The sequence below is a fragment of the Mercurialis annua genome, linkage group LG5 (genome assembly GCF_937616625.2).
Source record: "Mercurialis annua linkage group LG5, ddMerAnnu1.2, whole genome shotgun sequence".
NCBI lineage: Eukaryota > Viridiplantae > Streptophyta > Magnoliopsida > Malpighiales > Euphorbiaceae > Mercurialis > Mercurialis annua.
Genome location: NC_065574.1, coordinates 2,145,217 through 2,172,472, shown reverse-complemented (window position 1 = coordinate 2,172,472; position 27,256 = coordinate 2,145,217). Strand labels below are relative to the sequence as shown.

Below are 27,256 nucleotides of genomic sequence, written 5' to 3'. Positions count from 1 at the left end.
TCTAAAACTGGACGTAAAAGAAAGGGCTTCACACGGGTTTGGGCTCGGGCCAGACTTGATGGAAAAGTAAGCGTTCAAGTCCAGCCCAAACAAGCCAGATACCCGGCCCATTAATCAGGTATAGGAGCAAGCACTGCAGATTAGCATGAACATGAAGCATGCACTCTACCTAGTTCCTATGATTAGATGAACAACTAAAATTGATTTGCATCAAGAACAGTCTTTTCAAGTTTCTGAGACCTAGTTCAGCAGAGAAAATACAAAAGTTTAACAAAATTAAGGTCAAAGACTAAATCAAGTTCAACATAAAACATTTTCAGTTAGTTGCATATATAATTTACCAGTCAATAGCAATCACCAGTCAAGAATCTCTTCATAGCAAATAGGAACACGATAAAGAAGAATATAAAGCGCAGACATACTCATAAGTCATTATCATCCCTGATACAACGAAATGACGCCTTTAGCGCATTCTATAGAACAACCCCAAATCTACATTCAGTTCTTTATTTCATCTCCACTGGCCAACTTCATCACTAACATAATGCTTTCACTTTACAGTTTAAACCCATCATTAAGAATAGCGGCCATCATACCGATCTCACCTAATACCATCTGCCAACATCCATCAAATACAAAAGTGGTACAGACCATACTGATTGTAAAGCACTTCAATTCAGAGTTAACAGAAGTTGAGCTCCAAAATCACATATAAGCAACAAGAATATCTATTACACTAAGCGTGTTGCCCTTCGAGAGACATCCTAAAACATTTCACACTTTCTATCATCAACTTTCTTTTTGTGCTCATCTTTCCATAAATTATATAGCAATTAACAACCGTTTTAAAAAAAATTATAAACTAAAGCAAAATCTGCCAAAGACCATGACTCCGCACTAACATTGAGAACATAACTAGCAAATAAATATCAACATACAGTAAAAAGATTGAAAATTGACTTCTGAACAGCAATATGATCCAATTGAAATCAACGTCCAAATTCCATCTTAAGTACGTCCTTTTCAATCGATACCTTACTTCAAACATACCAAAACTCAAGTTACTGTCTATACAAATTTCAACTTATATTCATATTACACACATTGATTTGACATTCATTGCACAATGGTCAAATTGCAGTATCATAGAATTATTCAAACAAACAGCTAACTACATTACAAATTCACAACAATTGAAGCAATGAAAGAACATTCAGCCAGGCTAATTATTATTAAAACTGATCGCCAAAACCTATAAAAATGGCAAATCAAAGAAACTATGCAAAGTCTAAACCAAACCACATTCCAAATCAACAAATTAAGAACACCCATGAATTTAGCGCTACGAAAAATGAGACACTTGGACACGGACACAACAAAATGGTATTATTTAACGGTTTTCTATGTTAAAAATGAAATTTCGTGTCCGAAACATTTTCAAAAGGAGAAATGTTGATTTAATAAACTGTCTCTACTACTTGTAGCTAAACATGAAACAATTAAAATCAACAAAATCAACTTCATAACCACAAAGTTGCTCTCATCATCACAGTATGACATCATGAAATTACAACACAAATCAAATTCAAACAAGAAAAAAACAATTACAAAGCAACAAAACCTCACATTTATTTAAGCCAACTGGGGTTGCAAACCCTGTTGAGACTCCAAAGGAATTCCAAGTTCCCCATCAACAACACCTGAATTACTATCCTTCCTAACCCTAGCAGGAACAGGAATAGCAAGAAAAGTTTTAGTCTTGCTGATGGGTCTACATTTTTCAAGCTGAACAAAGTCACCAACTTTAAACTGGTTTACAGGGTCATGAGCTTGGTACTTCTTCTTCTTTCGGACCCTTCTCTTGTACTTAGGATGTGGTGCTAATCTTGTCACTTCAACTGCCACTGTCTTGTCACTTGTGGCGCACACAACTCTGCCTTGGAGTGACTTCATTGCCCTGATTGAGGGGAGAAAAGAGGGGGGCTTTTGGGGGCGGATTGTGAGGGAGGAGGTGGGTTTTGTGAGGTGGGAGAGGTGGGTGGTGCCATGGAGAAATGGGGTTGAGAGAGTTAGGGAATTGAGTGAAGCTGTGAGAGACATTGTTGGTAACATTGTGAGAGACTGTTGAAAAATTTTGGGATAAGAAAGGGGAAAGGATTTTGTTTGGCTATTATCTATGGTAAAACTCATTTCAGTGTCCCTGAACTTTCGTTATTTTCTCAATTGAGTCCTTTATTTTAACTTTTATTTAATTGAGTCACTGAATTTTCAATTTTATCATTTCTAAATATTAACGTTACCATGGAGTCAGATATGTTCATGGCTGGACTCGGACCAGACTTGTCAGGCTGTTTTATTGTTTATATAAGTCCAAGCCTTGTCTGAACCCAATCCGAGATTCATAGTTTCTACCAAAGTCTGGTCGATACATTTTACTTATGTAGATTCGAAATGGATTTTTTTTGAATTTATATGAAAAATGTAGAAATAAAATATCAAATCTACTCATAAAAGTAGAGGATTTTTCGAATTCGTATTTGAAATAAAAATTATTATTGAAATCTGGTCTTAGAAGAAGGGGTATGGACGTACCTAACGATACCTAGGTCCATCAAGAGAGAAGAGAAGAGCTTTTGTCTTGATGATTGTGCTTTTTTTTAGAATTAAAAAAGAGCAGCACTTGTACAAGGAATAGGAATAGAACTGATGACTTTGACAGAATATTATCTAGTGTTTATACTATTTAAATTATAGCTCGTCGGTGATGATTGTGCTTCATAGATGGTGCCCTAGTTTTCAATATTTATAAGAATGGTTTGAATTGACTATAAAAGAATCAAAATTGTTCGGGTTTTAAAGAAAATAAAACCAAATTAAAATAAAAAAGAAAAGGAAAAATTAAAAAATACAACTAAAAAATCATAGATATCAAATTTAGGAAATCAAAATATAAGATATTATGTAATATATACCATAAATTTTAATCATTTGAATGCATAAAAATGATATTATTTTTAAGTAAATAGTATTATTAATAAACAAAAATTATATAATAGTTCAATTTTTTTGCTTTTTAAAATTTAAAAAGAAACTATATTTTTTTAAATTATAATAAATAAACCAAATCTGTCAATTTCGATTCAGTTTGATTTATCCAGTTTGATTTTTGGACACCCCAACTTACAAGGGCTTTTTACACAAACAACCTATATTTACTAATTATTTACTTTTATACATGTCATATTTTTCACTTACTAAACTACCATACACGGAGCTGATTATAACTTTTATACGGATCTTATATATTCAACCCTAATAGCACAATCATCATAATTTCATTTATTTTCTCTATCCTCATCATTCAATTCTCTCTTCCTCTCAACTCATATTTCTCTCTCTTCCTCTCAGCTCATCTTCCTCTCTCTTCTTCTCCGTCGTCTTCCGCTTCGCCGTCCTCTATTACTCCGTTCCTCCATCATCGTTCTCATCATCGTCTCCGTTATCATCTTCGCCAACGCCATCATCTCCTCTGCTCGTGGTGTCATCTATTTGATTTCAGATCTACAATTTATTCATTTTTCTTCTTTTTCTTCTTTTTTATTTTCAGATCTACAATTGTTTTACTGTTTCTTCACCATTAAACATGTATATAGATTGTATTTCAAGAATATAATGTTAATTTCATGTTATGTAATATAAAATTATGGTTATATGAAATAATTTTTTGTTATTTCTGCATTTTGTTTTTGTGTTTGGTTGTATTTCTGTGTTTATTTATTCTGCAGCTCGATTTTTTGATGATGGTTGATTGTTGAATTATTATAATGTTACAGTGTTGTTGATTTGTTGTTGATTTTGTGTTGATAATCAGTTGGTATTTCCTTAATTTTAACATTGAAAAATTTTGTTTTTTTTTAAAAAAATTGGCAAATTAGATAATTTTGTGCGTGAAATAAACTAAAAAAAACAAAATTTAAATGAGATTAGATAAGAATATGTTAGCATTATCATGTTGACATTTTGTTGATTTCTTGTTGATATTTTATCGATTGTCACAATTTTTCAAAAAATTATGTTTTATTTTATTCCTTATGTTGATTCGTTGTTGATTTATTGTTGACATTATGTTAATATGTATTTCAACTTTTTTTTGATTTTCAATTTTATGTTGACATGTTGTTGATATACTATTGATAACATGTTGATTTTTCAATCATTAAAAGAAAAATAAAGTTAGTCTTAAATTGATGTATTAATGAACTATTGATATGTTTTTGATAATATGTTGATTGTTTTTGACTTAAATCAATCAATGATCTCATTTTACAAATATCTTGACTAAATTAGCATTAATTGTTGATTCATTGTTGATTTATTGTTGACATTATGCTGATAAGTATTTCAACTTTTTTTGATTTTCAATTTTATGTTGACATGTTGTTGATATACTGTTGATAACATGTTGATTTTTCAATAATTAAAAGAAAAGTAAAGTTAGTCTTAAATTGCTGTATTGATGAGCTGTTGACATGTTTTTGATAATATGTTGATTGTTTTTGACTTAAATCAATTGATGTTCTCATTTTACAAACATCTTGACTAAATTAGCATTAATTGTTGATATCATGTTGACATTATGTTGATAACTTGTTAATATGATAATAATAATTCTACTAAAGAACAATAAAGGTACAAAATGTTTAAAATAAATGAATTAGATAAAGATGTTAGCAGAGTAAGTAATCAAAACAATATGAATAAACAACAACAATAATTGAAATGAAAAAATAAAATTATTCTTACATATAAAAATAAAAATATACACCAACATAACAGTTCACAAATTAAAGAAACCTATTTCAAAATATTTTTTTTCTCAATTCTCTTTGCAGCTGCACAGTTTCTTCAAAATCACTTGTATAATTGTTTTGCGTTCCACCTCTCATACCTAACTAAATTTTGACAAAGACGATTATGATACAGTTTCATTTCATCCAACGAAAGTTTATTTCACAGACAATGTTATCTTATTTGTCAATGTTCAAATAAAAAGAATCAGTAGTTATCAACATAATATCAACATAAAGTCAACATAAAATCAACAACACTGTAACATTACAATAATTCAGCAATCAATCATCATCAACAAATCGTTCTGCAGAATAAAAAAAACGCAGAAATACAACAAAACACAAAAAAATGCAGAAATAACAGAATTTTATTATATAAAATCACAAAATTATTCTATATAACATGAAATAAGTATTAGATTCTTTAAAGATACTCTTTATACATGTTTAATGGTGAATCAACAGTAAAAAATAAACAAATTACAGATCTGAAAATAAAAAAAGAACAAAAAATTTCAGATCTAAAATTAAAAAGTAAAAAGAAAGATGGCGCGGCGAGACAAAGGCTGAACGATGGAGGCGAAACGGCGGAGGCGCAACAGCGGAGGCGGAACGGCGGAAGCGAAGGAGTAGAAATCGTGAATTTTTTTTTCACAACTCAAAAGAATTTACTGTTATATGAGCAAGAACGGTTGAGATAATGATGAAATAGAGATGAAAATAAGAGAAGCAAGAGGAGTCGTGCAGTGATGGAGATGACGCACAACAAAATCGTGGAGAAGAGAAGCGAAAATAGCGGAGAAGAGTGAAGAAACCGGCAATTGAGAAGGAAAATAAGAAAAACGGTAAAAAAGAAAGAAATTCAAAAAAAAAAGGTTAAGTTTCATAAAATTGATGGTGTGAAAAGTAAAGATATGGATTGAGCCGTATAAAAGTAAAGTCTAGCCCAAATTCTGTATTTTATATAAAAAGCCCAACTTACAAGGAACATTCGAGACTTGGGCTGTAAGATCTGAACCTACCAGATCACAATCAATTTTTGAACCGTATGAGTTTCTGTTCTTTGGGCTTAAGTGACCATTTCCTTGAGTTATTTTATTTTATTTTGAAAAAACGGTCATTCGTTGACTTCAAAATCAAACAAATTTTCAATATTAAAAAAAATTCAAATAATACCCTTAATATTTTCAAAAGTGAACAATCAATCTCCAATTTTTACTTATAAATGAGACGTTGAGAGGTCTGATTGTCGAAATTGGTGAACTTGATTATTCACTTTTCAAGACGTTTGGAGTATATTTGAATTTTACGGACAAATTTTAGAGACACAAATAATCCTTTTTCCTTTTTATTCTTTTAGCTTTAAAATAAATAAAACTAAAACCATTGGAAGATCATAAAACAGATAGGCTTATCCAACTCCAATCTACATGGCACCACAAAAATAACTTCGAAAATCTCTCTAAAAAAATCCATTGCGCCACGTGTCCCACTTAAAATCCATGCAAAACATCAAAAATCCAACTCCTTCAATTATTACACTTAACTGAAACATAGAGAAACAAAGAATTGTAAAGCCTAAGACAGATGGCATCTCTAGCAACCTTTGCTGCCGTTCAACCCGCCACCGTGAAGGGCCTCGGCGGCAGCTCCCTCGCCGGAACTAAGCTCTATGTCAAGCCATCTAGACAGAGCTTCAGACCCAAAAACATCAGGTACGTACCAAAATGTTTTTTTAAAGGCAAAAATACTTAAAAACCCTCCACCTTTAACTTTGTTTTCAATTGCACCACCACGTAGGAGAATTTTCAATTACACCCTATTTAGGGTTTTCAGTTTCCATCTGTACCCAATTGACTAAAATGACCTCTTTTTATTCAGAAAAAAGTTTAAATTAATCCTTCATATACTAATTTATTTGTTTTTTTCAAATGGAAAAAATAATAATAAAATCCTTCTATTTAGTTGGTTTTAATAATTTTATCATTAAATTAATTAAATTATTAATTTTTTTATTTTGGAGTATAGATGAAAACTAAAAATCCTAAATAGAGTGCAATTGAAAATTCTCTTAGATGGTGGTAGAATTAAAAAAAAGTCTAAAAGTGGGGGAGTTTTCAGTATTTTTGCCTTTTTTAAATTCACTTTGGCTGTACTGTAAATACTGTTTGGTTACTGATTTTGCAAATGGTGTGTTTGGATGTATGGATAGCGGCGGCGGTGTAGTGGCTAAGTACGGTGATAAGAGTGTGTACTTTGATTTGGATGATATTGGCAACACTACTGGCCAATGGGATTTGTACGGCTCCGATGCTCCTTCTCCGTACAATTCTCTTCAGGTTTTTCTCACTCAATTTAGAATTTTTTTTAGTCTTTTAGATAAAATAATTAAATTAGTTATGTTGTGAAATTTAAAAAAAATTAAGTGGAACAAAATATAACCAAATTGACTGTGAAATTTGAGTTTCTGTTGCTTTCATTGAGAGTCGAACTCAAGACCTCCCGCTTACTAAACGGGTGCTCTAACCAACTGAGCTATGAAAGCTGCACATGTCCTCGATTTAAGATTGTGATTGTTTAATATACTAGTTAGTCTTGTTTAATAGCAACATTAAGTTGAATATGGCTATAATTGGGTTGAACTTATTTGATCATGTTCATGCTTGTTATAGTGATATAGTTCAATTTAAAATTTTAAATTATAAAAAATTTGGCAAGATATGAGGTGTTAATGTGTTAGCTATGCAGCACGGAAACAAAAACGCCGAAATACAGCATTTTGAGGCAATAAACAGGAAAAATTATGTTGTTTACGAGAATAGGTTATGAATATAAGTTCCGGAGTTTTATAAGTGTTTACGGAAAGGACATGTCAAAACGTTATACTCGAAAATTTTCATGCAAGTAAATGATAGAAACGTTGAACATCAAAAACCATGTCTCTTACATAGGTTATTTATGAATATAGAGTTCCGGAATTTTATAAGTGTTTACGGAAAGGACATGTCAAAACTTTATACTCGGAAAATTTCCGTGCAAGTAAATGATAGAATATATGCATGTGCTCACTTTTATATATGCCTTCTAATTCTTTATTTACATGTTACTACAGAGCAAGTTCTTTGAGACATTGGGTGCACCTTTCACCAAGAGAGGATTGTTGCTCAAATTCTCCATCTTAGGCGGTGGCTCTCTTCTTGCTTATTTGAGTGCTACAGCCACCGGTGACGTTTTGCCGATCAAGAAGGGTCCACAACTTCCACCAAAGCTCGGTCCACGTGGCAAAATCTAAATTTAGTTAACCCTTAATTCTCAGTGTATGTATCTTCTCTTTACATTGCAAGTTTGTCTGAATCCTACTTAAGACATTTGTTCTTAATTTGAATATACTGTTTCTTGTCAGATTTTGTGCATTCCTTTTACAATACCTTATTCTTTGACAGATTTCGATAATTCTGTGCATTGTGTTAATGTTTCTGTGAATTAAATCACCTGCTTCAAAATTGTTGCAATTATATCACTGCTGCACTAGCAATTAAATATCTAATGCAGCAAGTCAAATGTAGTCGATTTAAAATCATTACGATAAATTTAAGGTAACGGTATTTGCACTTTTAGCGACCGTTCGTCATTGTTGGTGTAAGGTATTTATGCAGTAGTGTTTCGAGTTTGAAGTTAACAAAAATGACATTTCAGCCTAGCAAAACAAACTACAAAAGGCTGCTTTCGCATACGAAAGAAGCTTAAGAATGTACAAAATACTTAAAATCCAATAGTTTTAGGCTTTGCTGTTACACTAACAAGCTTTTCTTTCTGTATCTACAAACGAATATAACTAAAATAAGAAACTCTCAATAAAATTCATGGTTTAATGTCAAATTTTGTCAATCTTGTGTATCTCTTTCGTCTTTAGTTGTTTCTACGTGAGCCATGGTTTTTCCGTTTCTTCTGTTGAGGTCAAAAGAATATATTCTTTAGGTTAATGTCGGATTTGGAAGTTAGTCTTCCAGGTTCCATGTACCGTCACGTATCCGAATCGGACGGTGACAGTTGGCTATCAATGTCGTGCTGTTGGGCTTCTTAAACCTCCTAAGTTCTCAAGATAGGAAGGTTTCTTCAGTGTCACAATGTTAGCAAGTTTATCCGTTAACTTCATATCATCTTTGACAAGCTCATCTGAATTTCCGGCTAGATTTTTATTTGCCTCAGCTTCGTTTGAATCAACATTCCAACCCATAAAATCTGACAGTGTCATTGCATTGACTGCATCAGAGGTTCTAGCAAATTCTTCTCCAAGTGCATCTAGAGGTGTCTCTTTTAGAGGATTCCTCTTTTGTCCCGCATAGGATGGATTTCGAGTGACATAATCAGCATACAACACGTCTTCGATTCGAGACATTACCGTGTATGCCAAGCTTTCTAGAATTCTTGAATAGCTTTCCAGAAGCGCTTGCCCCACATCCTGTTACCCAAGTACAACCTATGAGTTTTCATTAACACGAGGTTTACGTTTCACTTTCGTTTCCATTTTTTGGAAATGGTTCTGAAACTTTGAGATTTTATACTTAAAAAATTAATGTATTTCACCATCTTCTCATAGCTTCCCTTATCAGTATTTTTGTTTCCGTGCAACATAGCTTGAAAGAGAGCTCGAGGTTAAAGGTATTGAACATGCTTACCTCATTGTATTGAATTTTGCTGATGTCGAGTGCAGATTGAGGAATTCCAGGAAATTTCTGCTTGAGAATTAGTAAGATAGTTTCCGCTCGCTCTTCAAACAGTTCTCTCTTCTCCAAACTGACAGCAGAACCCCAAGCAGACTTCCCATCTTTTTGGTTCATCTTCCTTTTCCAAATCACAATAGAAGCCTCAATTCTGTTCTTTAGATCTAGGATTTTATGCTCTGATGATAAGTCCATTGTTGACAGGAATTGGTCAGGATCAAAGAATTCCACTGTTATGCTCTTGTAATTCGAGTCTCCCAGGCTCGCCCTTCCGTTCTGCCAAAGAAACAACATTCAAAATGTTTTCAAAATCTGTCACAGCACGAAAACTTGAGTCCTATGTTTTAGTGTTTCGTTTTGATCGGTTTCGGAAACGCTTCTGAAACACTAAAACTCTATAGTCATAACATATTCTCGAAAAAAGAAAAAGTTTCTCCATTTTCGGCTTCAACATTTCCATTTCCGTGCTTGTATAACTTACCTTTGGAAGAGATTCAATGTAGTTTTCAGGAATCTCCATCTCTGATAGAACTTGAGCATTTATTGCCATGGCTGCTTTCAGGACTTGGTTGACACAATCTTTCTGATACTGCAAAAATTTTCTTGATCCTTCTGATAATCCATTTGGAGGAACTTTAGCAGTAGGTAGCCACCATTTATCATCTTTCCTCTTGTTGCTTCCTTTTTCTGAATCAGGAGCATCTTTTGAAATATAAGTAAACTCATTTTGGTCTCTGAAGTTATCTAGACAATCCTGACAATTGCAAACCCGTTTCGAGCTTATCAGATTCGTCATAATCCGGACTAAACAAATTTCTTATCTACTTACAAACTCAAACATTAATTCTTACAATAAGCATTGCATCAAGCTTGCGTAACGCGGGGATGTTCATATGGAGATCGGTTCGTTGTCGTGTCACCATAATCTGTTAAATCAAGAAACATAAATGTAAAATTGGATGAGAGATTCCAAGAAACATAATGTTTGGTAGGTCAGAAAACAGAATCAGATTAGCTATGGTACCTCCATACTTGTTCCATCTTTGTTTTTCTGCTGAGATGGAACTAATTCAACTATGTAATCACTCACAGATAAAAGCCAGTCAATCTCTTTTCTCCACCTGGCTTTCCTTTCTACGGACATCGGCTCTAGACGATGTTGCTCGCCGAAGACGGAAGCTGCAAACACGAAGCGAGATTATGAAAAAAGATGCACGGAAACTTGTCGAGTTTTACATTTCAGCATTTCATTTTGTTTCTTTTTTCAGGAACATCTCTAGAATCCAACTCTTTAAATATTTTCTAACGTAATCTCGTAAATATATATAATTTTACCGTTTTTCATTTTAACTTTAAGCATTTTTGTTTCCGTGCAACGTATATCTTTTCGGAACTATGAAAATTGCAAGAAAATGTAATACTATGACACAAGGATGAACATACCAGCAAGATTTGTGGTGGCATTTGACAAAGCTAGAGCAGAAGTGACACCCTTTCCTCCTCCAGACATATCTTCTCCCAAAAGCAATTTAGCAAACCTTTCTTTCATTTGGTCCATATCTGAATAAATCCAACAAAAACAAATCATAAATTTTAGCGTGTTTTCTAATTTTAACATGAACTTTCAATATTTTCAATTTAAAATACGAGTTATTAATGTTTGCAATTAGAAACACCGAGCAATTTTCTATAAAAAGGCTAACAATATTGTATATTTCGTGTTCATAACAATATAAATTTCCTTGGCATTTCATGTTTTAAATTGTTGAAGTTGAAAATTCATATTAAAATTATAAAATACGTTAAAATTTATAATCTATTTTACAATTAATCCTTTTTATTCGATTAATATGTAAGTCTTGACATGTAGATCACCTTTGCAGGCGAATCCATCCAATGTCATAAATTCTCAATGATTTCTTGAATGTATCAATTCTTGCTTATACTTTTTTTTAGAAATATTATACGAAAACTTCTCGATCCTATGTTTGGACATTTCGTTTGCATTTTTAGAAATGCTTATGAAATGTTCGTAACTCTTAGATTATAATCTATTCTTCCAAAAAAGTATAAATCAAATATTTTCGTTTACGTGCAACGTAACAAATGTTCAAGTTCAACACATATATATACCTGCATTTTGTTTATCTTTAGCCAAGGGTGGAACTGAAGCCTCATCCCGGCTCAACCTCGACTTAGGACCCTTATCATTCCGATGAAGTACGCTACCAATCTGATGTTTCTCGGACGACGGATCACTCGGAATCCTCGATCCCTGGCTTCTAAACGTAACCTTATCATCCATAGAGCTAGATTCATCGTCTACGCTATTATCATCAACGCTATGACTCTTAGAATGAGACCGACCCCCCGAAGTTTCACTCATTTCTTTAAAACGAAACAACCTAGACCTATAATTTTCTTGTTCTTGTTCAAGAGCTCGAACCATTTTAAAAAATTCTTATCAAGAAACCAAAAGAAAAATCATGAAAAATATTGGATGAATATGATTGTATAAAGAAATTTAGTGAGGTTGACAAAATTGAGGTATTTTAGTGTAGAACGTGGGGTGCATGTTTTGAGAGAATGAGGTGTAAAATGTGGAAATTAGAGGGACTAAATAAATCACAGCAAATATTAAACAAAAAGGGTTGTTTTTTTTTTCTTTGTTTTTTTGATGAATGGTGCATTATTTCTTTTTTTGCAAGTAAGAATTGAATGGTTAATATTTAGTTCTCAAAGGTCAAAGGTTGCAAAGAACTCGGGCGTATAATATATGGGCAACCATCATTTAATTACCTTTTCTTTAAATTCATATCTTTTTCTTTGCCCTCTCAAGATATCAAAATGGACGGTTTAGATGGTAGTCTAAATATACAATTTTTTTCTTCCAAATCCATCTTTGCGTCTCTATACGTTTAAATATTTGTTTATCGCATTCTTTCTAATAAGTTTATTTTTATTTAATCCATGTATTTAATATATTTCAACTTTTTTTTTTGGACGGAATAAGAGTGTATATTACGTAGAACGCGCGTAAAATTAATTTTAAAGATCCATCTAACTCGACACGTTGGTAAAATGGACCGTATCATCAAACTCGAAGAAGGAACAAATAAACAAAAATGTATAATTGTGAGAGCCTATTGAATAAAAACAACTTCAAAGAAGAGATTATAAAACAATTTTTGTTAATTTTTAATGTGAAAATTATTAGTCATTTAACGGTGATTGAGCCATACGTTCACAATTTTCTATCCATAAAGAACTCAATAAATATAAAATGAATAGTATAAATATTTAATAAATTACAAACTTTAAAGACAAATCACATAAATAAAAAAAATGATTAAACCTTTTCATTATTATTGAACCAGATATTCCCAAATCCAGTTATAATACTTTTATTATTAAGCTATACATATTGTGCATAATATTTCACTAATCATTTGTAATAGAAGTCTTTCTAGTTCTAGATTTAATTTTCTTTATCCAATATCGAATCAAATCAAATCAAAAGTCTGTGAATGTTTAAATTTTAAATCAAATCAAAATAAATTGTGATGACCACTTTGCTCATAGCATTATCCTGCTAATCCGACGCCGTTTATACATTCCATTTTCTTTACTATTTTGCTTCGGTGCACAATTTTCTTCCACGTGGAAGAACCATTCTCCTCGATGACAATCCAGAACAACTTCAAAAGAAAACAACAACAAAAACAAACTCCTCACTGCCACTGATTAAACCAAAAAAAAAAACCTCAAAAACTTTAAAAATCTCTCAAATTCATCGAAACCCAGGTACCAAAATGGAGTCAATCGGCGTTCTAATGGCCAACCCACCAACCTACACATACCTAGTAGAAGAATTAGAGAAACGTTTCACTCTATACAAGCTTCAAAACGCTTCAGACAAGACCCAGTTCATCAATTCCCACAAAAACTCAATCAAAGCTGTAGTGGGTAATGCTGGGTTCGGTGCTGACGCTGAATTGATTGACCAATTGCCCAAATTGGAGATAGTTTCTAGCTTCAGTGTTGGGCTTGACAAGGTTGATTTGGCTAAGTGTAAAGAGAAGGGTATAAGGGTAACTAATACTCCTGATGTTTTGACTGATGATGTTGCTGATTTGGCTCTTGGTTTGATGTTGGCTGTTCTGAGAAGGCTGTGTGAGAGTGATCGGTATGTCAGGAGTGGGAAGTGGAAAAAGGGGGATTTTAAGTTGACTACTAAGGTTTGTTCTTGTTTATGATGTTTTTATTGAGTGTTCTTTTGTTTAGATTTAGGAAAACGGGACACTTGTACATGGCGAAACAGTGTTATTTTAAGGTTTCTCATGTAAAAAATGAACTTTCGTGTCCGAAATGTTTCTCAAAGCGGACACGTTTGATTGAATTTAGTATCCGTGCTATCTATGTGCTACATTGGTTTTAAGTTATAATATTTTTAGGATTAAGTTACTGGTTAGTACATTATCGACTGTTAGTGTTAGAGTTTGCAAAGATGGTAGCTGTTAGAGTTTCAAGTGTTAGTATTTAGATGTTCAACGCCACTATAGTATCGGTGAAGTTCCATGTGTGTTCTTAAAATATTAATCTTAGGTGCGGTGTGAAAGTTTGAACCCAAGACAGAGAATCCCCACCACTAGGTCCACACCATCTAGTTCTTAGGATTAAGTTTGTGGCAATAGTTTTAATGTTTGCATTATTGTTGGCATAAAGGTACAAGCTTTATTGCTTCACTTTTATCACTGAGTTTGAAAAATGGTTCCAGTTTCTGTTTTTTCCTCTCAAAATTGATTTTGGCAAGGTCTCTGGAATTGATGATATATTTGTTGGAAGTAAGATTTACTGACCCTAAGCATGTTTTAAGTAAGATCAAATTTAGGGGATAATAGCTTGTGTGGTTTCAAAATTGTCCGTATTATCACATTTTCGCTGATGTTTGTGTTTTCTGTGACTTTATGTATGAATAGGCCTTGAGAAGACGGGCTCTTTGTTCCACCTTTTGGTCTATTTTTGTTTTTTAAATGTCGTTATAGTTCTGCAAGTTACTATTTTTTTTTCTGTTCCGTGTGAAATGGTTGACGAACCACATCTCGAAATGCAAGCTTAGTGACATTCATGTTTTGTCATTTGTATCTCAAGCTTCTCGAAGTTCTCGATGCATAATTAATTGCTTTATTTTTCGAGCTGCATATTTTTGTTACCAGAGCATTAAAGCAGTTGAACAATTTTTGTGGCTTATATATGTTTGTTACTAGGAGCTGCTGTTGCCATTGCCTTCTAAATTTACTTTTTTTTACGGCTTAGCTCAATTTGCATCCTTAATATCCTTGGTGCACAAGTAAAAGCATTGCTGCTATGATTATGTCTTAGTTGAACAAAGGATAAGTGAAACAAAGGGTCTTAAGGACCCATGTGAAAGATGCAAAAATTGCTTTATTATGACAAGATTATATAGTAACAGCTAAGAGATTTATCTTGATTATTTTTATATGATGCATGTAAGATGTGATAATTGGGAATGCTTCCTCTTTGCAGCTTTCAAGTCTCGTGACATTATAACTTTAAACATTGCAGATCAAAAGAGCTGAAATTTATATCATCAGTTTCATATGTGTTTTTACATCACTTGGGGTTGATTTAGGAAAAGATCACTCATACAAGCAGTGCAAATGAATCATAAGCAGAGCCATCTGAAGCTAATCAACCACATGTCAACTTAAATTAGAGAATTCTTAGTTATGATTTGATTATTTTCTCGGTTTCTCCCACTTGTCAACTCGTAAAGCTATCCACCTAATTGGAACTGTGGAACATTTTAAGCTTTTGTGCATACTATAGCAATCTATATAGGTAGTTTGTTTTCACTGGTAAAATATCTGTGCTGTCAGGTTTAAATGACGTTTGTGTCGTTTTTCATTTGATCCTCTTACAGTTTGTCTGTATTGTTAGTTGATTTCTTCTGGCTTCTTTTTTTCTTTCAGTTCACTGGGAAATCAGTTGGCATTATCGGTTTGGGCAGGATTGGCATGGCAATTGCTAAGCGAGCTGAAGCATTTAGCTGTCCTATTAGTTACTTTGGTAGATCAGAGAAAAAAGATGTAAACTACAAATACTATCCATCCGTCGTTGAGCTGGCTGCCAACTGTCAAATCCTTGTTGTTGCGTGTGCACTGACAGAAGAAACTCGCCACATTGTCAATCGTGAAGTCATCGATGCATTAGGTCCAAAAGGAGTCCTCATAAACATCGGTCGAGGTCCTCATGTCGATGAGCCTGAACTAGTATCTGCACTAGTCGAAGGAAGGCTAGGTGGTGCAGGGCTTGATGTGTTTGAAGATGAGCCTAACGTACCAGAGCAGCTATTCGGGCTTGAAAATGTAGTCATCCTGCCGCATGTAGCGAGTGGCACAGTTGAAACGAGAATGGGCATGGCAGACCTTGTTGTTGGGAACTTGGAAGCACACTTTTCAAACAAACCTCTGTTAACACCAGTAGTTTGAATTTGAAATGAAGATTTGTGAATAAGATTAGAATGATGCTTCTTCATTGGTTCACAATTATTTTAGGGATGGATCATTGTTTCCTGAACTTGGCTGGTTTGCCTCCTAGGAAGAAAATACTATTCAAGTTGTACGTTTGAAATTTGCTTCTTGTTTTCATTTCTTCCTTGCATCATGGACATAAAATATTAAATAAAAATGTTTGGGTTATTTGTCAAAATTTCACCATCTTTTACTTTTTCTTTGAAGATATATTTTTTACATCCACTTTTGATCATTTTATCAAATCTATCTTTAAATACAATTTTGACATTTTGTTGTCAATTTTGCAAATTGGGACAAATATATTCAATTTGCAATTTAAATTTATTTTTGGAAATATAATTCTCATTTTAAAGTCAAATAATCATTCTTCACTGAAATTAAAGATCAATTGTGGAAAGTAATTGAATCAAAAGCTTTTAAAAATAAATTTTAAAATATATATACCTTAGGTCTTGGATATATTTGTCCCATCAAAATTGATACATTAAAATGTACAAATTATATTTTAAAAATATATTTGACAAAATGACGAAAGTTGTGGATAATAAGATCATTTAGCCAAGTTTTAAGCATTAACAAAACTCTCAACATTTTATTCCTTATAATTTTATAGCCGAAGTAATTATCTGATATCGTTTCATTCATTAACAACTGTTTGATGAAGAAAAGATTCTTTTAAACTAAAAATTGCAAAAAAGAGATATTAAGTTGAGTAATTAAGTTGAGCATTTTGTGCCAAGTTTTAAAAGCGTGCTAAAAGGTTATTTTATGTTTACTTTTTATGCGCTTTGAATATTTAAAATGGATGTAATTGATCTTATTTTGTAGACTGTTTAACTAAATTGTCAAAATATGTAAAATTTAATCCATATGAATTCAGCCTACAAAGCTAAGGATCAGAATAGCCTTTTTTACTTCCAAAAAACAAGTAACAGCTCAGTTGCCGTACAGTAACCAAACATTAGGTCAACAATGGAGTCAGTAGGGGTTCTCATGACCTGCCCTCCGATGAACCCCTACTTAGTCGACCTACTAGAAAAACGATTCACTCTTCACAAATTCCTAACCGTTTCCGACAAGACCCAGTTCCTCAACACCCACAAGAATTCAATCCGAGCCATCGTCGGAAACTCCGCGTTCGGCGCCGATGCGGCATTGATAGATCAACTGCCGAAGCTGGAGATAGTGGCGAGCCACAGTGTGGGGCTGGACAAGATTGATTTGGTCAAGTGTAAGGAAAGGGGCATAAGGGTAACTTACACCCCTGATGTTTTAACTGATGACGTTGCAGATTTGGCTATCGGTTTGATTATTTGTGTGTTGAGGAGATTGTGTGATCATGATCGGTTTGTGAAGAGTGGTCTGTGGAAAAAAGGGGATTTTAAATTGAATAATAAGGTTTGTTTCTTCTTCCTTTTTTTAGTTTTTGTTTGGTTTTTGGTTTGGTTTGGTTTGAATTGGTTTAGTTTACGTTGCACGGAAATATAAATGCTGAAATAAAAATGGTGGCACGGACACGAATACGGGAAAATAGGGGACTTTGAACATGGAGAATGCTGTTATTTTAAGGTTTTTTTTTATGTTAAAAATGAAGTTTTGTGTTTGAAACGCAAGTTTCCGACACATTTTTGAAATAGAAAGCAATGATTGACCGAAGTGTTGGTTCTACTTATATGGTGGAACTAGGGTGAGCAAACATCGATTCAATCGATTGATTTAACCAAAACCAAATTAATCGAATTCTTTTTTTTTTTACTTGAACCAATTACATTATCAACTTTAATCAAATTCTGGTTTTGTTTTAATTTGAGGTTTTTCATCTGAAACATAAGTGAAATGCAGAATTGTAGGACTTGATAAGTTTTTGTAGAACATTTGTCTGAGTCTCATGGTAATTCCTTTATTAAGCCTTGAGTTATCAAATCGATTCATTGTTGAGAATATCATTTAGTTGATGAAATTTTTTATAATGTAGGCTGATATAGGAGCAATAAGTTTTGAAATTGCTTGTTATATTTTTTCAGTTCACCGGAAAATCCGTTGGCATTATAGGGCTGGGCAGGATCGGCTTGGCAATAGCGGAGAGAGCGGAATCATTTAGATGTCCGATCAGTTACTATTCAAGAACAGAGAAAACAGAAGTAAAATACAATTACTACCCGAACGTTGTTGAGTTGGCTAAAAACAGTCAAATCCTTGTAGTTTCTTGTGCCCTAATAGAAGAAACTCACCACATCGTCAACCGTGAAGTCATCGATGCATTAGGTCCGAATGGCATTCTAATCAACATCGGCCGAGGCTCTCATGTTGATGAAGCCGAGCTGGTGTCTGCATTGCTTGAAGGCAGGCTAGGTGGTGCTGGTCTTGATGTGTTTGAAGATGAGCCTAACGTACCGAAGCAGCTATTCGGACTCGAGAATGTAGTTTTTACGCCTCATGTAGGAAGTAGCACATTCGAAACCCGGATTGCCATGGCGAACCTTGTTGTTGGGAATTTGGAAGCGCATTTTTCAAACCAACCTCTGTTAACTCCGGTGATTTGATTTTTGACTTGAAAAACTGTGGATGCAGGATTAATTGCAATGTGCAGTCAGTTTCATGCTTCTGTGACTCTTAATTGATTAAGAGACTTCTTGATGATATTTTTGTTGATATCTTAACTGCTTTACGCTTTAAGGACTTGGTACTAGAAAGTAGTTTATTCTCTTACATTTACTAAAACTATACTAATAGATTCTGGTATTATTTAGATGAATGTGGTCTTATGAATATTTAAACTCAGAAATCTCTACAAATTCTTATAAATGCAATTCAAATTATTCTTTGATTCTTGATCGATTTTAGTAGTGATTTTGATGTTTTAATCCCCTATAGCAAATAAACTATGGATATGCGAAAACTAAATCAAACCTTTAAATTTGTTACTTTGGTTCAACATTATAAAAACAAATTGAGTTTCAATTTAGTTCGATCTGAAAGATTTTTTTTTTGCTAGATTTAGTCCAATTCAAATTTACTGCACACACATAGAAGAAGAAAGGCTTAATTGCTTTAAAAGCTACCTGTGCTCCAATTTTAACACGAAATTTTAATTTTAGTAATATCGGACACTAATTTTTTTAACTTTTGCAGTTCAAAATATCAAATAATTTTCCATTAAGAAACTCTGATGTGGACGAGGAAAAGCCGGTAACGGCCAACGGGTTTGTTCGGGCGTCCACATCATTATTTTTCTAGTGAAAAATTACTCCATATTTCGAATTGCAAAAAAATATCAGTTCATATATTAAATTAATTGAAAGTCTGATAAAATTGCAAAACAGGCTAAAATTATGTTCTATTCCACTCTCTTTTCCCTGATACACTGAAAATGGAGAGCATCGCAGTTCTAATGACATGTCCGATGTACACATACCTCGAACAAAATCTACAGACCCGCTTCAATCTCATAAAACTATGGCAACACAATTCAAACCCCGAGCTCCTCCAAACCCACAAACACAAAATCAAAGCAATAGTTGGCAACACTTCAATCGGAGCAGACGCTGAGTTAATCAACGCATTGCCAAATTTAGAGATTGTAGCCACCTTCAGTGTTGGGTTAGATAAAATTGATTTGGAAAAATGTAAAGAGAGAGGGATTAGAGTTGCCAATACTCCTGATGTTTTGACTGATGATGTTGCTGACTTGGCAATTGGGTTGATTTTAGGGGTTTTGAGGAAGATTTGTGGCTGTGATGGGTTTGTTCGAGATGGGAAATGGACAGGTGGGGAGTTTGAATTGACTACCAAGGTTTGTGCTTTTTTTGGTTTTTGTTTCTGAGTTTTGTTTGTTTGTTTGAGATTTTTGATGGGTGTGTTTTGAATTGGGAAATTGATCTTGAAGGTTTTTGCTTTCTTTTACTCTGTTTCTAGGTTATGAATCTGAATTGGTTGATGTTCAGTTGTTTGTTAGCTAAGTAGGACAGACGCTTCATTCAATTAGCATTCTCCGTTTCAGAAACATGTCGGAAACTTGGCTTTTCGAATATGAAACTTTATTTTTAAGTATGAAAAGAATCCGTTAAATAGCACTGCTGTATTTAAGTTCCCGTTTCATCGTATTTGTGTCCGTGCTATCTAGTTTGTTAGTTTTTTAGATATCAAATTGATTCTGTACAAGGCGTAATTATTGCCACGAAAGCTTTTGAAACTCAGAAACTCTATTTTATAGCATATTTTTCTAAAAAGAAGTATTCTCGGCCCCGTGCTGGCTTTTCTTGTTTCAGTGTTTCTGTTTTTGTGCTACAAATTACCATGACATTGTATGAGAGGTTCTTAAGTTGGCATGGATGTACATGAGATTGGGATCGTTTTTCCTGTCAAACCTCATAGTTTATTTTAGATGTGTTTTTTGCCTTGATAATCTTCTAATACCATGTGTAATTGTTGATTAAAATGTTTTGTTTCTGCTGTTCAGTTCAGTGGCAAACCAGTTGGAATTGTTGGGTTAGGCAGAATTGGCACAGCAATTGCCAAAAGAGCTGAAGCTTTTAATTGCCCTATAAGTTACTATTCAAGAACTCAAAAACCATATGCAAATTACAAATACTTCTCTAATGTTGTGGATTTAGCCAAAAACTGTCAAATTCTAGTTGTGGCTTGTGCTCTAACAGAAGAGACTCGCCACATTATCAACCGGGAAGTCATTGACGCGTTAGGTCCGAAGGGCATTCTAATCAATATTGGTCGAGGCGCGCATGTCGATGAACCTGAGCTTGTGTCTGCACTACTTGAAGGCCGGCTAGCTGGTGCAGGGCTTGATGTATATGAAAATGAACCTGAGGCTCCTGAACAATTGTTTAGCCTTGATAATGTTTTTCTTCAGCCGCATGTGGGGAGTGACACTGTGGAGACCAGCAATGCCATGGCAGAACTTGTGATTGCAAACTTGGAGGCACACTTCAGCAATAAGTCCCTCTTAACTCCAGTTTTATGATTATGTTTGAGATATTATCTAAACCTTTTCGAATTTTAATCAAATGTAACATTATTCAATTGGAAAGTATTTATTGAAACTAGGATACATTGACCAAATTAAAAAAATTTGTTAGAAACTTAGAATTAAAAGAGTTCAAATTTTTTGCCTTCTTTTATGAACAGGCTTTTAAATTGAATAGTTGGCTAAAATTGAAATCTACTTATCGAATATAGATTAAAATCAAATATTTTTAAAACCATTTGCTAGAATTGACCGAACCATGCAAATATTAAGCCCAAAAAAAGTGAGAAAAGGTGAGAATCGAGACGATAACAACTAAGCAGCAACTATTTTCACACAAAGCACAACATTTACAAAGATTCATAATCACATAGAAATTCTTCCTTGTGCTCCTTTTGCTTCTACTAAATCACATTTTACCCTAACTGTTTCTTGCATTGGCTTCTTCTGAGTTTTGTTTGGAAACTAAACATGGCCTCATTTTGTCGAAGGCGAAATCATTAGAAAGATGAGCCAATTTCTCTTCAAATGTTGATGGAGAAGATGCTCCTTTAAAGATAAGAAAATTGAGAGTCTCCAATGTGAAGTAGATGAAAGATCCTTTTGAATGAGTGAAGAAACACCCAAAATTAGATCCCACCACACATTGCCATCCAACTCCATATCTCATATCAAACTCCTGCCAAATATTAAATATCAATTAAATTTAAGTGTATCACTTTTCATTCTTCATGTTCTTTTTCCCCAAAAAAACTTTCTTTTAGAAATTTCTACATCAACTATCCAATCCAATGAAAAAATTATAAAAAAATCAGGCAAAACGGGAGAAATATTCTCGTGTATGAATGCTTCAAGAGGCATAATCATCACCTAAACAGTAAGCCATGTAGCACGGAAACGGCGAAACACAAAACCTCGAAATGGATTACGAGTTTTTGAGTTTCAGAAGCATTTCCGTAGACAAAAACATAAAAGTTGAAAAGTTCTCACACAACATTAGACAATAAGAAATGACAAATAATGTAACAAAAGTTTCAATTTAAAACATTGGTTATGTTTATGTTTTAAATATGTAGCACGGATACAAATACGAAGAAACTGAGTAACTTTGAGAAAGACGCAGTATTATTTTAAGATTTTCTATGTTAAAAATGAAGTTCCGTGCCATAATGCTAAATTTCCGACAGATTTCCGAATCGAATGAGGTGTCCGTAATAAGTGTTTAGAGAGTGAAAGATGGTACCTTTTTGATGTGAGCAGCAATGGATTTACAGTCCAAGACATCATAGAGATCCAAAGCCTGAGAAGCAGAAGCCATAGCTTGAATTTGCATCTTCACAGGCATATCTGTATCCTCTACCAAACCTTTCCCTTCCAACATTTTCACTTCTCTCTCTACTCTCTGTCTATCAATCTATGAAATATATATATAAAAACAAACCAAACCCCAGTTTGAGATATGCACAATTGAATCTTAGTTCAGCTCTTATCTAAAACGAATACTAAAAAAAATTCCAGAAGAATCGAATCTCTGCAATATCATTTCAAGAACCAATGTGGAAGCAACACAATACAAAAAAAAAAACAAGTTTTGTTTAAGCTTGTTTCTCACTGTGATTTCCAAATGTGATGGACTCATACAATTACAAATACCAACATTGTGTTCGGCACAAAATCCAATATTTTTGTGTCATTTTCTCACCTCAAATGAAGGCAACTTTATGATTTTACCTTAGCCAAAATAAAAAGTTTAAGTCTTTTCTCTTTCTTAGTTGTGTCATAGTCATTAAGGATAAAGATTGAGGGCTAAATGTCTGTTTTCGACCTTAATATTAGGGTGAATTTTAAATTTAGACTTAAGAGGTTTTTTTATTTCAAAATAGTATCTAATTTTACTGAAAAATGGTTGATCCTTCTTTAACAAAATTTTGTTTTACTATTATTTTGTTGATGTTGATAACATATGATATACACGTGATATTTTATTAACATAAATGATTTCTTTTTATTTGAACCTTAATGTTACAAAAGCATACATATTAGACTTTCTATTAACGTCGTATATTGTCTGCATCAGTATGAATGCTGATAAATTAAAATTTGTTAAAAATTATCAATTTATCATTTTATTAACGTTAATTAGGTATCGCTATAAATCATTATAATCAATTTTTAAAATCGAGGTAAATTTAAGGATTCAAATTGCACATTTAGCCAAGATTGAGAGAGGATAAAAGTAGCGACTCGTAGTTATAGGGAGGGTGCACCGACCGAAAAAAGAATCAGATTGAACCTAAAATGGTCGGTTTGATTTATTTATTATAGATTTTTGTACTTTTTGTTCGGTTTGATTTTTAATTTTAAAAAATTGAAAAAACAAAAAAATAGGTTATATATAATTTAATTTTTTAAATACTAAAAGATATAATATTGTACAATTTAATTTGATGTCTTCTAGTTTTTTTGAATCTTTTAAATTTAAAAAATGAATAATTAATTCTTATAATTTAGTAAAATCAAAAATCAAACTGAATCAAATTTATCATCTTAGATTGTTTCGGCTTTTATTCTCTTAAAAAAAACGGCTTAATTACTTAAAAAAACCCTCACCTTTAACTTTGTTTTCGTTTATACCCTGACCTAGAAAAATTGTCACATATACTCATGACCTTATCTTTATGTTTCACCTCTACCCTCGAGGTATTAAATTTACCTCTTTTCATTTGAAAAAAAGTTTAAAATAGTCCTTCATTTTTAGAATATATTCTAATTACACGTCAATGTTATTAATTATATAAAAACACCTTCTTCTTTAATAAAATCAATTAATCATAATTATTTAATTATTCCCGACCTACAACCGTACTCCAATTTTAGAATCCGCTATCAAAATTAAAAACCGTAAAAAAATTCTACAAAAAAAATTAAATTATTTTTTTAAAAAAAAAATTTCTCCCACCGCCACCGTCCTCCTTCCATGGAAGGAGGAACGGTGTTCCTCCATGGAAAGGAGGAGCAGCTGCTCCTCCATGCCTGGTGTCGGTTCCGAAAATTGATTTTTTTTTAAAATAATAATACTAACAATTTTTAAAATTGAAGTGTAATTGTAAATTGTAATTAATAAAAAATATTTTATTTATAAGGTTTTATTTAAATTAAAAAAATTAATTAAATTTAGGACTTATTTGAACGTTTTCAAAGATGAAGTATTGGTTTGTATTTTTTTTAATAGAAAAAGGTGTAAAATAACCCTTATATTTAGTTGTTTTCAATAAATCATCTTTTTTTAAAAATTTGGGGTAGAAGTGAAACATAAAGATAATGTCATGAGTATATGTGAAAATTTTCCTAGGTCAGGGTATAAACGAAAACAAAATTAAAGGTGAGGGTTTTTTAAGTAATTAAGCCTAAAAAAAACTTTCGATTCAAATATTTTCACCAGGGAACTCAATTATTGATGGCACATCCCTAGTCATAGCAATGAGAAGTACTATTACTTTGTTTTTTAGTCATTATTTTGCTTGGGGCTAATCCAGATTTTCTGTTTTAGAAGGGAGAAATAGGATATAAATCCATTTTGAGTTATCCATTACAATCTATAAAGTGGCTGAATAATTGGATTTTTTTTATATAATTTTCTTCTATATTTTAATCATACCTAATAGTATTAGTTGAGATTAATTAAAAGCTAACCTTAATTAGTAACCATCAGTAGAGTAACATGCTTTTCATCCCATTTTGAGAACAATCTTTCTCAGAAACTTAATTATTTAACTCATCTATATTTTTAGGGAAATTTGTAGATAAACACTCTTAACCACAGATTTAAAACAATACTAATATTTAATTAACTTTATTAACTTTATCTTATTATGGCGAACATAATTTATCTAAACATTGTCCTCCTTTTGTTGTGTTTAGCATTTTACTTTCATGTTGCATCTTCCGCAAATAAAAATATCTAAGATATTTCTTATGTTGAAAAATCAACCTAGACCATGAGTTGATGCCTCCTTTTGTTTTGGTAATTTTTTGAATTTTACGTTTCAGCATTTCATTTTCAACTTTTGAAAATACCTGTAAAATTTCAGAAATCTACTTTTATAATTTATTTTTATAAAAACAATCGTTTCCCCGAGAATTTGTTGTTCGGTTACCATTTCACTATTTCCGTGCTACATACTTGGTGACACATTATAACTCCAGTTAGTTGTGAATGGAGCTGAGTAGCAAAAAATAAAGAAGCAATAAAAGTTCATTTTACCGCTATAATTTGATACAAAAATTAAAAGTGTATGAATTATTAGTTTTAGATGTATAAACCCACAATTTTACAAAATTAGATCCATCTAACTTTTAAAAATGACCAAATAATTAAATATTCAGATATCCATTTTTAGAAATTTTGGATGAATTCATAACAGAATGACAAACTTAAGCTACTGGAAACTAAACGCAAACAGAGAGAAAAAGAACAAGACTACCATGGCATCATAAACTACATCTTCATATCTTATGGCAATAGATGAGACTATAAAGAGTGAATTACATGACAGTGCTTGATGACCTACATTACATACAATTAAGTGGTGTGGCCTAGTGGTGGGTTCCATGGGGTCGAGGTCTTGGGTTCAAACATCCACACCCACACCTTAACACACGTAGAGCCTCAGTGATAGCGGGTGACGTTAAACATCTAACGACTAATTACTAATGCATGAGAGTCTAGCAGTCGATTACCATCTTTATAAAAAAAAACCTATATTACATACAGTTGTCATATTGCAGGGACGTATAGGCAAAAGTTAAAAGACCAGCATAAGCAAATGGGGTTCGAATTAAGAAAGTAAACAGGTAATTTAAATGAAAATGGAGAAATTGAAATACTAACTTTGATAATGAGGTAAGGATTGAAGCAGACGTCGCGAATAGAAGGGAGGAGGGGATGAAGGAAGGCTGGCCGCAAATAGATGAGTGTATTGGCGGCGAGAAGCCCCGCCGTGATAGGAGGTTTCCACGGCAGCCTGTAGTACTCATTCACTGCGTGAATTGCCAGCAGAGGCAACATTCCTCTCCATTTCCTCCCCCCTCAGCTGCTCTCCATGATCGCAAATATTTCCCGATTACAAAACTAAATGAATTCTTCGTCACCGATTAATTGATTGATCGCTCTCCATTTTTTATTTCTTTGCCCTAAACGATTTTTTTTTATATCTTGACTAGGTCGATATAAAAGCAGAAAATCACACCAAAAAATACACATTTTCACGCTAAAACCCGTCATTAACATTCATTATTTAAACTCTATATCCTAACTTCTAACTGGAGATGGATATTAGAAGGCACAAGTCCAACGCAAGCTAAGTAAATTTAAAATGTAACATATTAACATACCTTCAGTAGTTTCAATTCTGCATTCTATGTTTCTAGCTGCATTTTCCAATTCCAGTCACCACATATTAAGTTAACATTAGGCAGAGCAGGCTCCACATTATAACCTATAAATGATTAAAAGAAGAGATTCAACATTTAGCTTTCATGAACTTAAGGTCGTAAAAAACATTAATGAATGACATTTTTTGCATCTTAAATGAATCTTCGCATAAATGACGAGTGAAAATGGCAATTATCTTAACACAATTATCATGCTTAACTGCATATTCAAAACACTTCCACTCCAATTGAACTCACATTCTACATTTGGATCTACAAATTCTGGCCGAAAAGATTCCGCTTGTTGATATGCTTCATTTTCAAGGTGCAATGTTTCAAGTAGCATGGATCCACTCGTCTCTCAAATACTCCTCAGACATCTGTTGTATCAGGATTATTTGCTCTGTGTCCTGACGCTAAGGCTTCGACAATGAAAGAACAATCGCATCTCTAGGCATCAGGAAACAGAGTAAAGAATCCTGATATAATTCCCCCAACCTGCAACCAAAACAACCAACTAGTACAGCGGCGTTGCCCTGGTATTAAGAATCTATATCAATTGGTATTACCATTAGCTAGGGTTTACTTGAGATTGAGCTAGCCACATCTAGGTTCGGCTAAAGCTATGAGAAGAAATTATCAGTGGATTAATAAGACCTCCCTACGATGTCGCTTTGCTTATATCACGTCGATCCGTTTGACATGTTTAAC

The 27,256-nt window shown here is 33.1% G+C and overlaps 7 protein-coding genes and 1 non-coding gene across 8 annotated transcripts; 4 read left to right on the top strand and 4 right to left on the bottom strand.

The window, feature by feature from the left end:
* Positions 1–1,499: 1,499 nt before the first annotated feature.
* On the bottom strand, positions 1,500–2,177 carry LOC126681176 (30S ribosomal protein S17, chloroplastic). The gene has a single exon (XM_050376609.2). The coding sequence runs from the start codon at positions 2,110–2,112 to the stop codon at positions 1,633–1,635; it is 480 nt and encodes a 159-aa protein (XP_050232566.1). The 5' UTR covers positions 2,113–2,177; the 3' UTR covers positions 1,500–1,632.
* Positions 2,178–6,383: 4,206 nt separating this feature from the next.
* LOC126682196 (photosystem I reaction center subunit VI-1, chloroplastic-like) lies at positions 6,384–8,252 on the top strand. Its single transcript, XM_050377791.2, has 3 exons — positions 6,384–6,565; positions 7,063–7,189; positions 7,963–8,252. Exons 1-3 carry the CDS (start codon positions 6,438–6,440, stop codon positions 8,140–8,142), a joined length of 435 nt encoding a protein of 144 aa, XP_050233748.1. The 5' UTR covers positions 6,384–6,437; the 3' UTR covers positions 8,143–8,252.
* Positions 7,322–7,395, bottom strand: TRNAT-AGU (transfer RNA threonine (anticodon AGU)). The gene has a single exon. It is a non-coding gene; the product is annotated as a tRNA-Thr (tRNA).
* A 350-nt stretch (positions 8,253–8,602) lies between the features above and the next one.
* On the bottom strand, positions 8,603–12,257 carry LOC126682194 (rop guanine nucleotide exchange factor 12). Its single transcript, XM_050377790.2, has 7 exons — positions 11,708–12,257; positions 11,018–11,134; positions 10,599–10,753; positions 10,426–10,500; positions 10,056–10,328; positions 9,530–9,850; positions 8,603–9,312 (listed from the first exon to the last, which is right to left on the bottom strand). Exons 1-7 carry the CDS (start codon positions 12,021–12,023, stop codon positions 8,908–8,910), a joined length of 1,662 nt encoding a protein of 553 aa, XP_050233747.1. The 5' UTR covers positions 12,024–12,257; the 3' UTR covers positions 8,603–8,907.
* A 995-nt stretch (positions 12,258–13,252) lies between these two features.
* Positions 13,253–16,306, top strand: LOC126683219 (glyoxylate/hydroxypyruvate/pyruvate reductase 2KGR). Its single transcript, XM_050379066.2, has 2 exons — positions 13,253–13,812; positions 15,568–16,306. Exons 1-2 carry the CDS (start codon positions 13,387–13,389, stop codon positions 16,084–16,086), a joined length of 945 nt encoding a protein of 314 aa, XP_050235023.1. The 5' UTR covers positions 13,253–13,386; the 3' UTR covers positions 16,087–16,306.
* Positions 16,307–17,032: 726 nt separating this feature from the next.
* Positions 17,033–18,880, top strand: LOC126679816 (glyoxylate/hydroxypyruvate/pyruvate reductase 2KGR-like). Its single transcript, XM_050374813.2, has 2 exons — positions 17,033–17,529; positions 18,156–18,880. The coding sequence occupies exons 1-2, from the start codon at positions 17,104–17,106 to the stop codon at positions 18,672–18,674; spliced, it is 945 nt and encodes a 314-aa protein (XP_050230770.1). The 5' UTR covers positions 17,033–17,103; the 3' UTR covers positions 18,675–18,880.
* Positions 18,881–19,412: 532 nt separating this feature from the next.
* LOC126680575 (glyoxylate/hydroxypyruvate reductase A HPR2-like) lies at positions 19,413–21,168 on the top strand. Its single transcript, XM_050375718.2, has 2 exons — positions 19,413–19,924; positions 20,591–21,168. Exons 1-2 carry the CDS (start codon positions 19,502–19,504, stop codon positions 21,107–21,109), a joined length of 942 nt encoding a protein of 313 aa, XP_050231675.1. The 5' UTR covers positions 19,413–19,501; the 3' UTR covers positions 21,110–21,168.
* A 253-nt stretch (positions 21,169–21,421) lies between these two features.
* Positions 21,422–27,218, bottom strand: LOC126680576 (dynein light chain 1, cytoplasmic). The gene is made up of 4 exons (XM_050375720.1): positions 26,804–27,218; positions 26,507–26,610; positions 22,356–22,526; positions 21,422–21,791 (listed from the first exon to the last, which is right to left on the bottom strand). The coding sequence occupies exons 3-4, from the start codon at positions 22,491–22,493 to the stop codon at positions 21,534–21,536; spliced, it is 396 nt and encodes a 131-aa protein (XP_050231677.1). The 5' UTR covers positions 22,494–22,526; positions 26,507–26,610; positions 26,804–27,218; the 3' UTR covers positions 21,422–21,533.
* Between the last annotated feature and the right edge of the window lie 38 nt (positions 27,219–27,256).

Bases quoted from the DNA above. Each gene is read 5' to 3' on its own strand.
- LOC126681176 (XM_050376609.2), bottom strand. From the start codon at position 2,112: ATGTTACCAACAATGTCTCTCACAGCTTCACTCAATTCCCTAACTCTC.
- LOC126682196 (XM_050377791.2), top strand. From the start codon at position 6,438: ATGGCATCTCTAGCAACCTTTGCTGCCGTTCAACCCGCCACCGTGAAG. The intron at 6,566-7,062 runs GTACGTACCAAA...ATGTATGGATAG, and splicing joins TTCAGACCCAAAAACATCAG to CGGCGGCGGTGTAGTGGCTA. The intron at 7,190-7,962 runs GTTTTTCTCACT...ATGTTACTACAG, and splicing joins CTCCGTACAATTCTCTTCAG to AGCAAGTTCTTTGAGACATT.
- LOC126682194 (XM_050377790.2), bottom strand. From the start codon at position 12,023: ATGGTTCGAGCTCTTGAACAAGAACAAGAAAATTATAGGTCTAGGTTG. The intron at 11,135-11,707 runs GTATATATATGT...GGATTTATTCAG, and splicing joins TAAAGATAAACAAAATGCAG to ATATGGACCAAATGAAAGAA. The intron at 10,329-10,425 runs GTAAGAATTAAT...TGCAATTGTCAG, and splicing joins AGCTTGATGCAATGCTTATT to GATTGTCTAGATAACTTCAG.
- LOC126683219 (XM_050379066.2), top strand. From the start codon at position 13,387: ATGGAGTCAATCGGCGTTCTAATGGCCAACCCACCAACCTACACATAC. The intron at 13,813-15,567 runs GTTTGTTCTTGT...TTTTTCTTTCAG, and splicing joins ATTTTAAGTTGACTACTAAG to TTCACTGGGAAATCAGTTGG.
- LOC126679816 (XM_050374813.2), top strand. From the start codon at position 17,104: ATGGAGTCAGTAGGGGTTCTCATGACCTGCCCTCCGATGAACCCCTAC. The intron at 17,530-18,155 runs GTTTGTTTCTTC...ATATTTTTTCAG, and splicing joins ATTTTAAATTGAATAATAAG to TTCACCGGAAAATCCGTTGG.
- LOC126680575 (XM_050375718.2), top strand. From the start codon at position 19,502: ATGGAGAGCATCGCAGTTCTAATGACATGTCCGATGTACACATACCTC. The intron at 19,925-20,590 runs GTTTGTGCTTTT...TCTGCTGTTCAG, and splicing joins AGTTTGAATTGACTACCAAG to TTCAGTGGCAAACCAGTTGG.
- LOC126680576 (XM_050375720.1), bottom strand. From the start codon at position 22,493: ATGTTGGAAGGGAAAGGTTTGGTAGAGGATACAGATATGCCTGTGAAG. The intron at 21,792-22,355 runs GTACCATCTTTC...AATATTTGGCAG, and splicing joins TTGCTGCTCACATCAAAAAG to GAGTTTGATATGAGATATGG.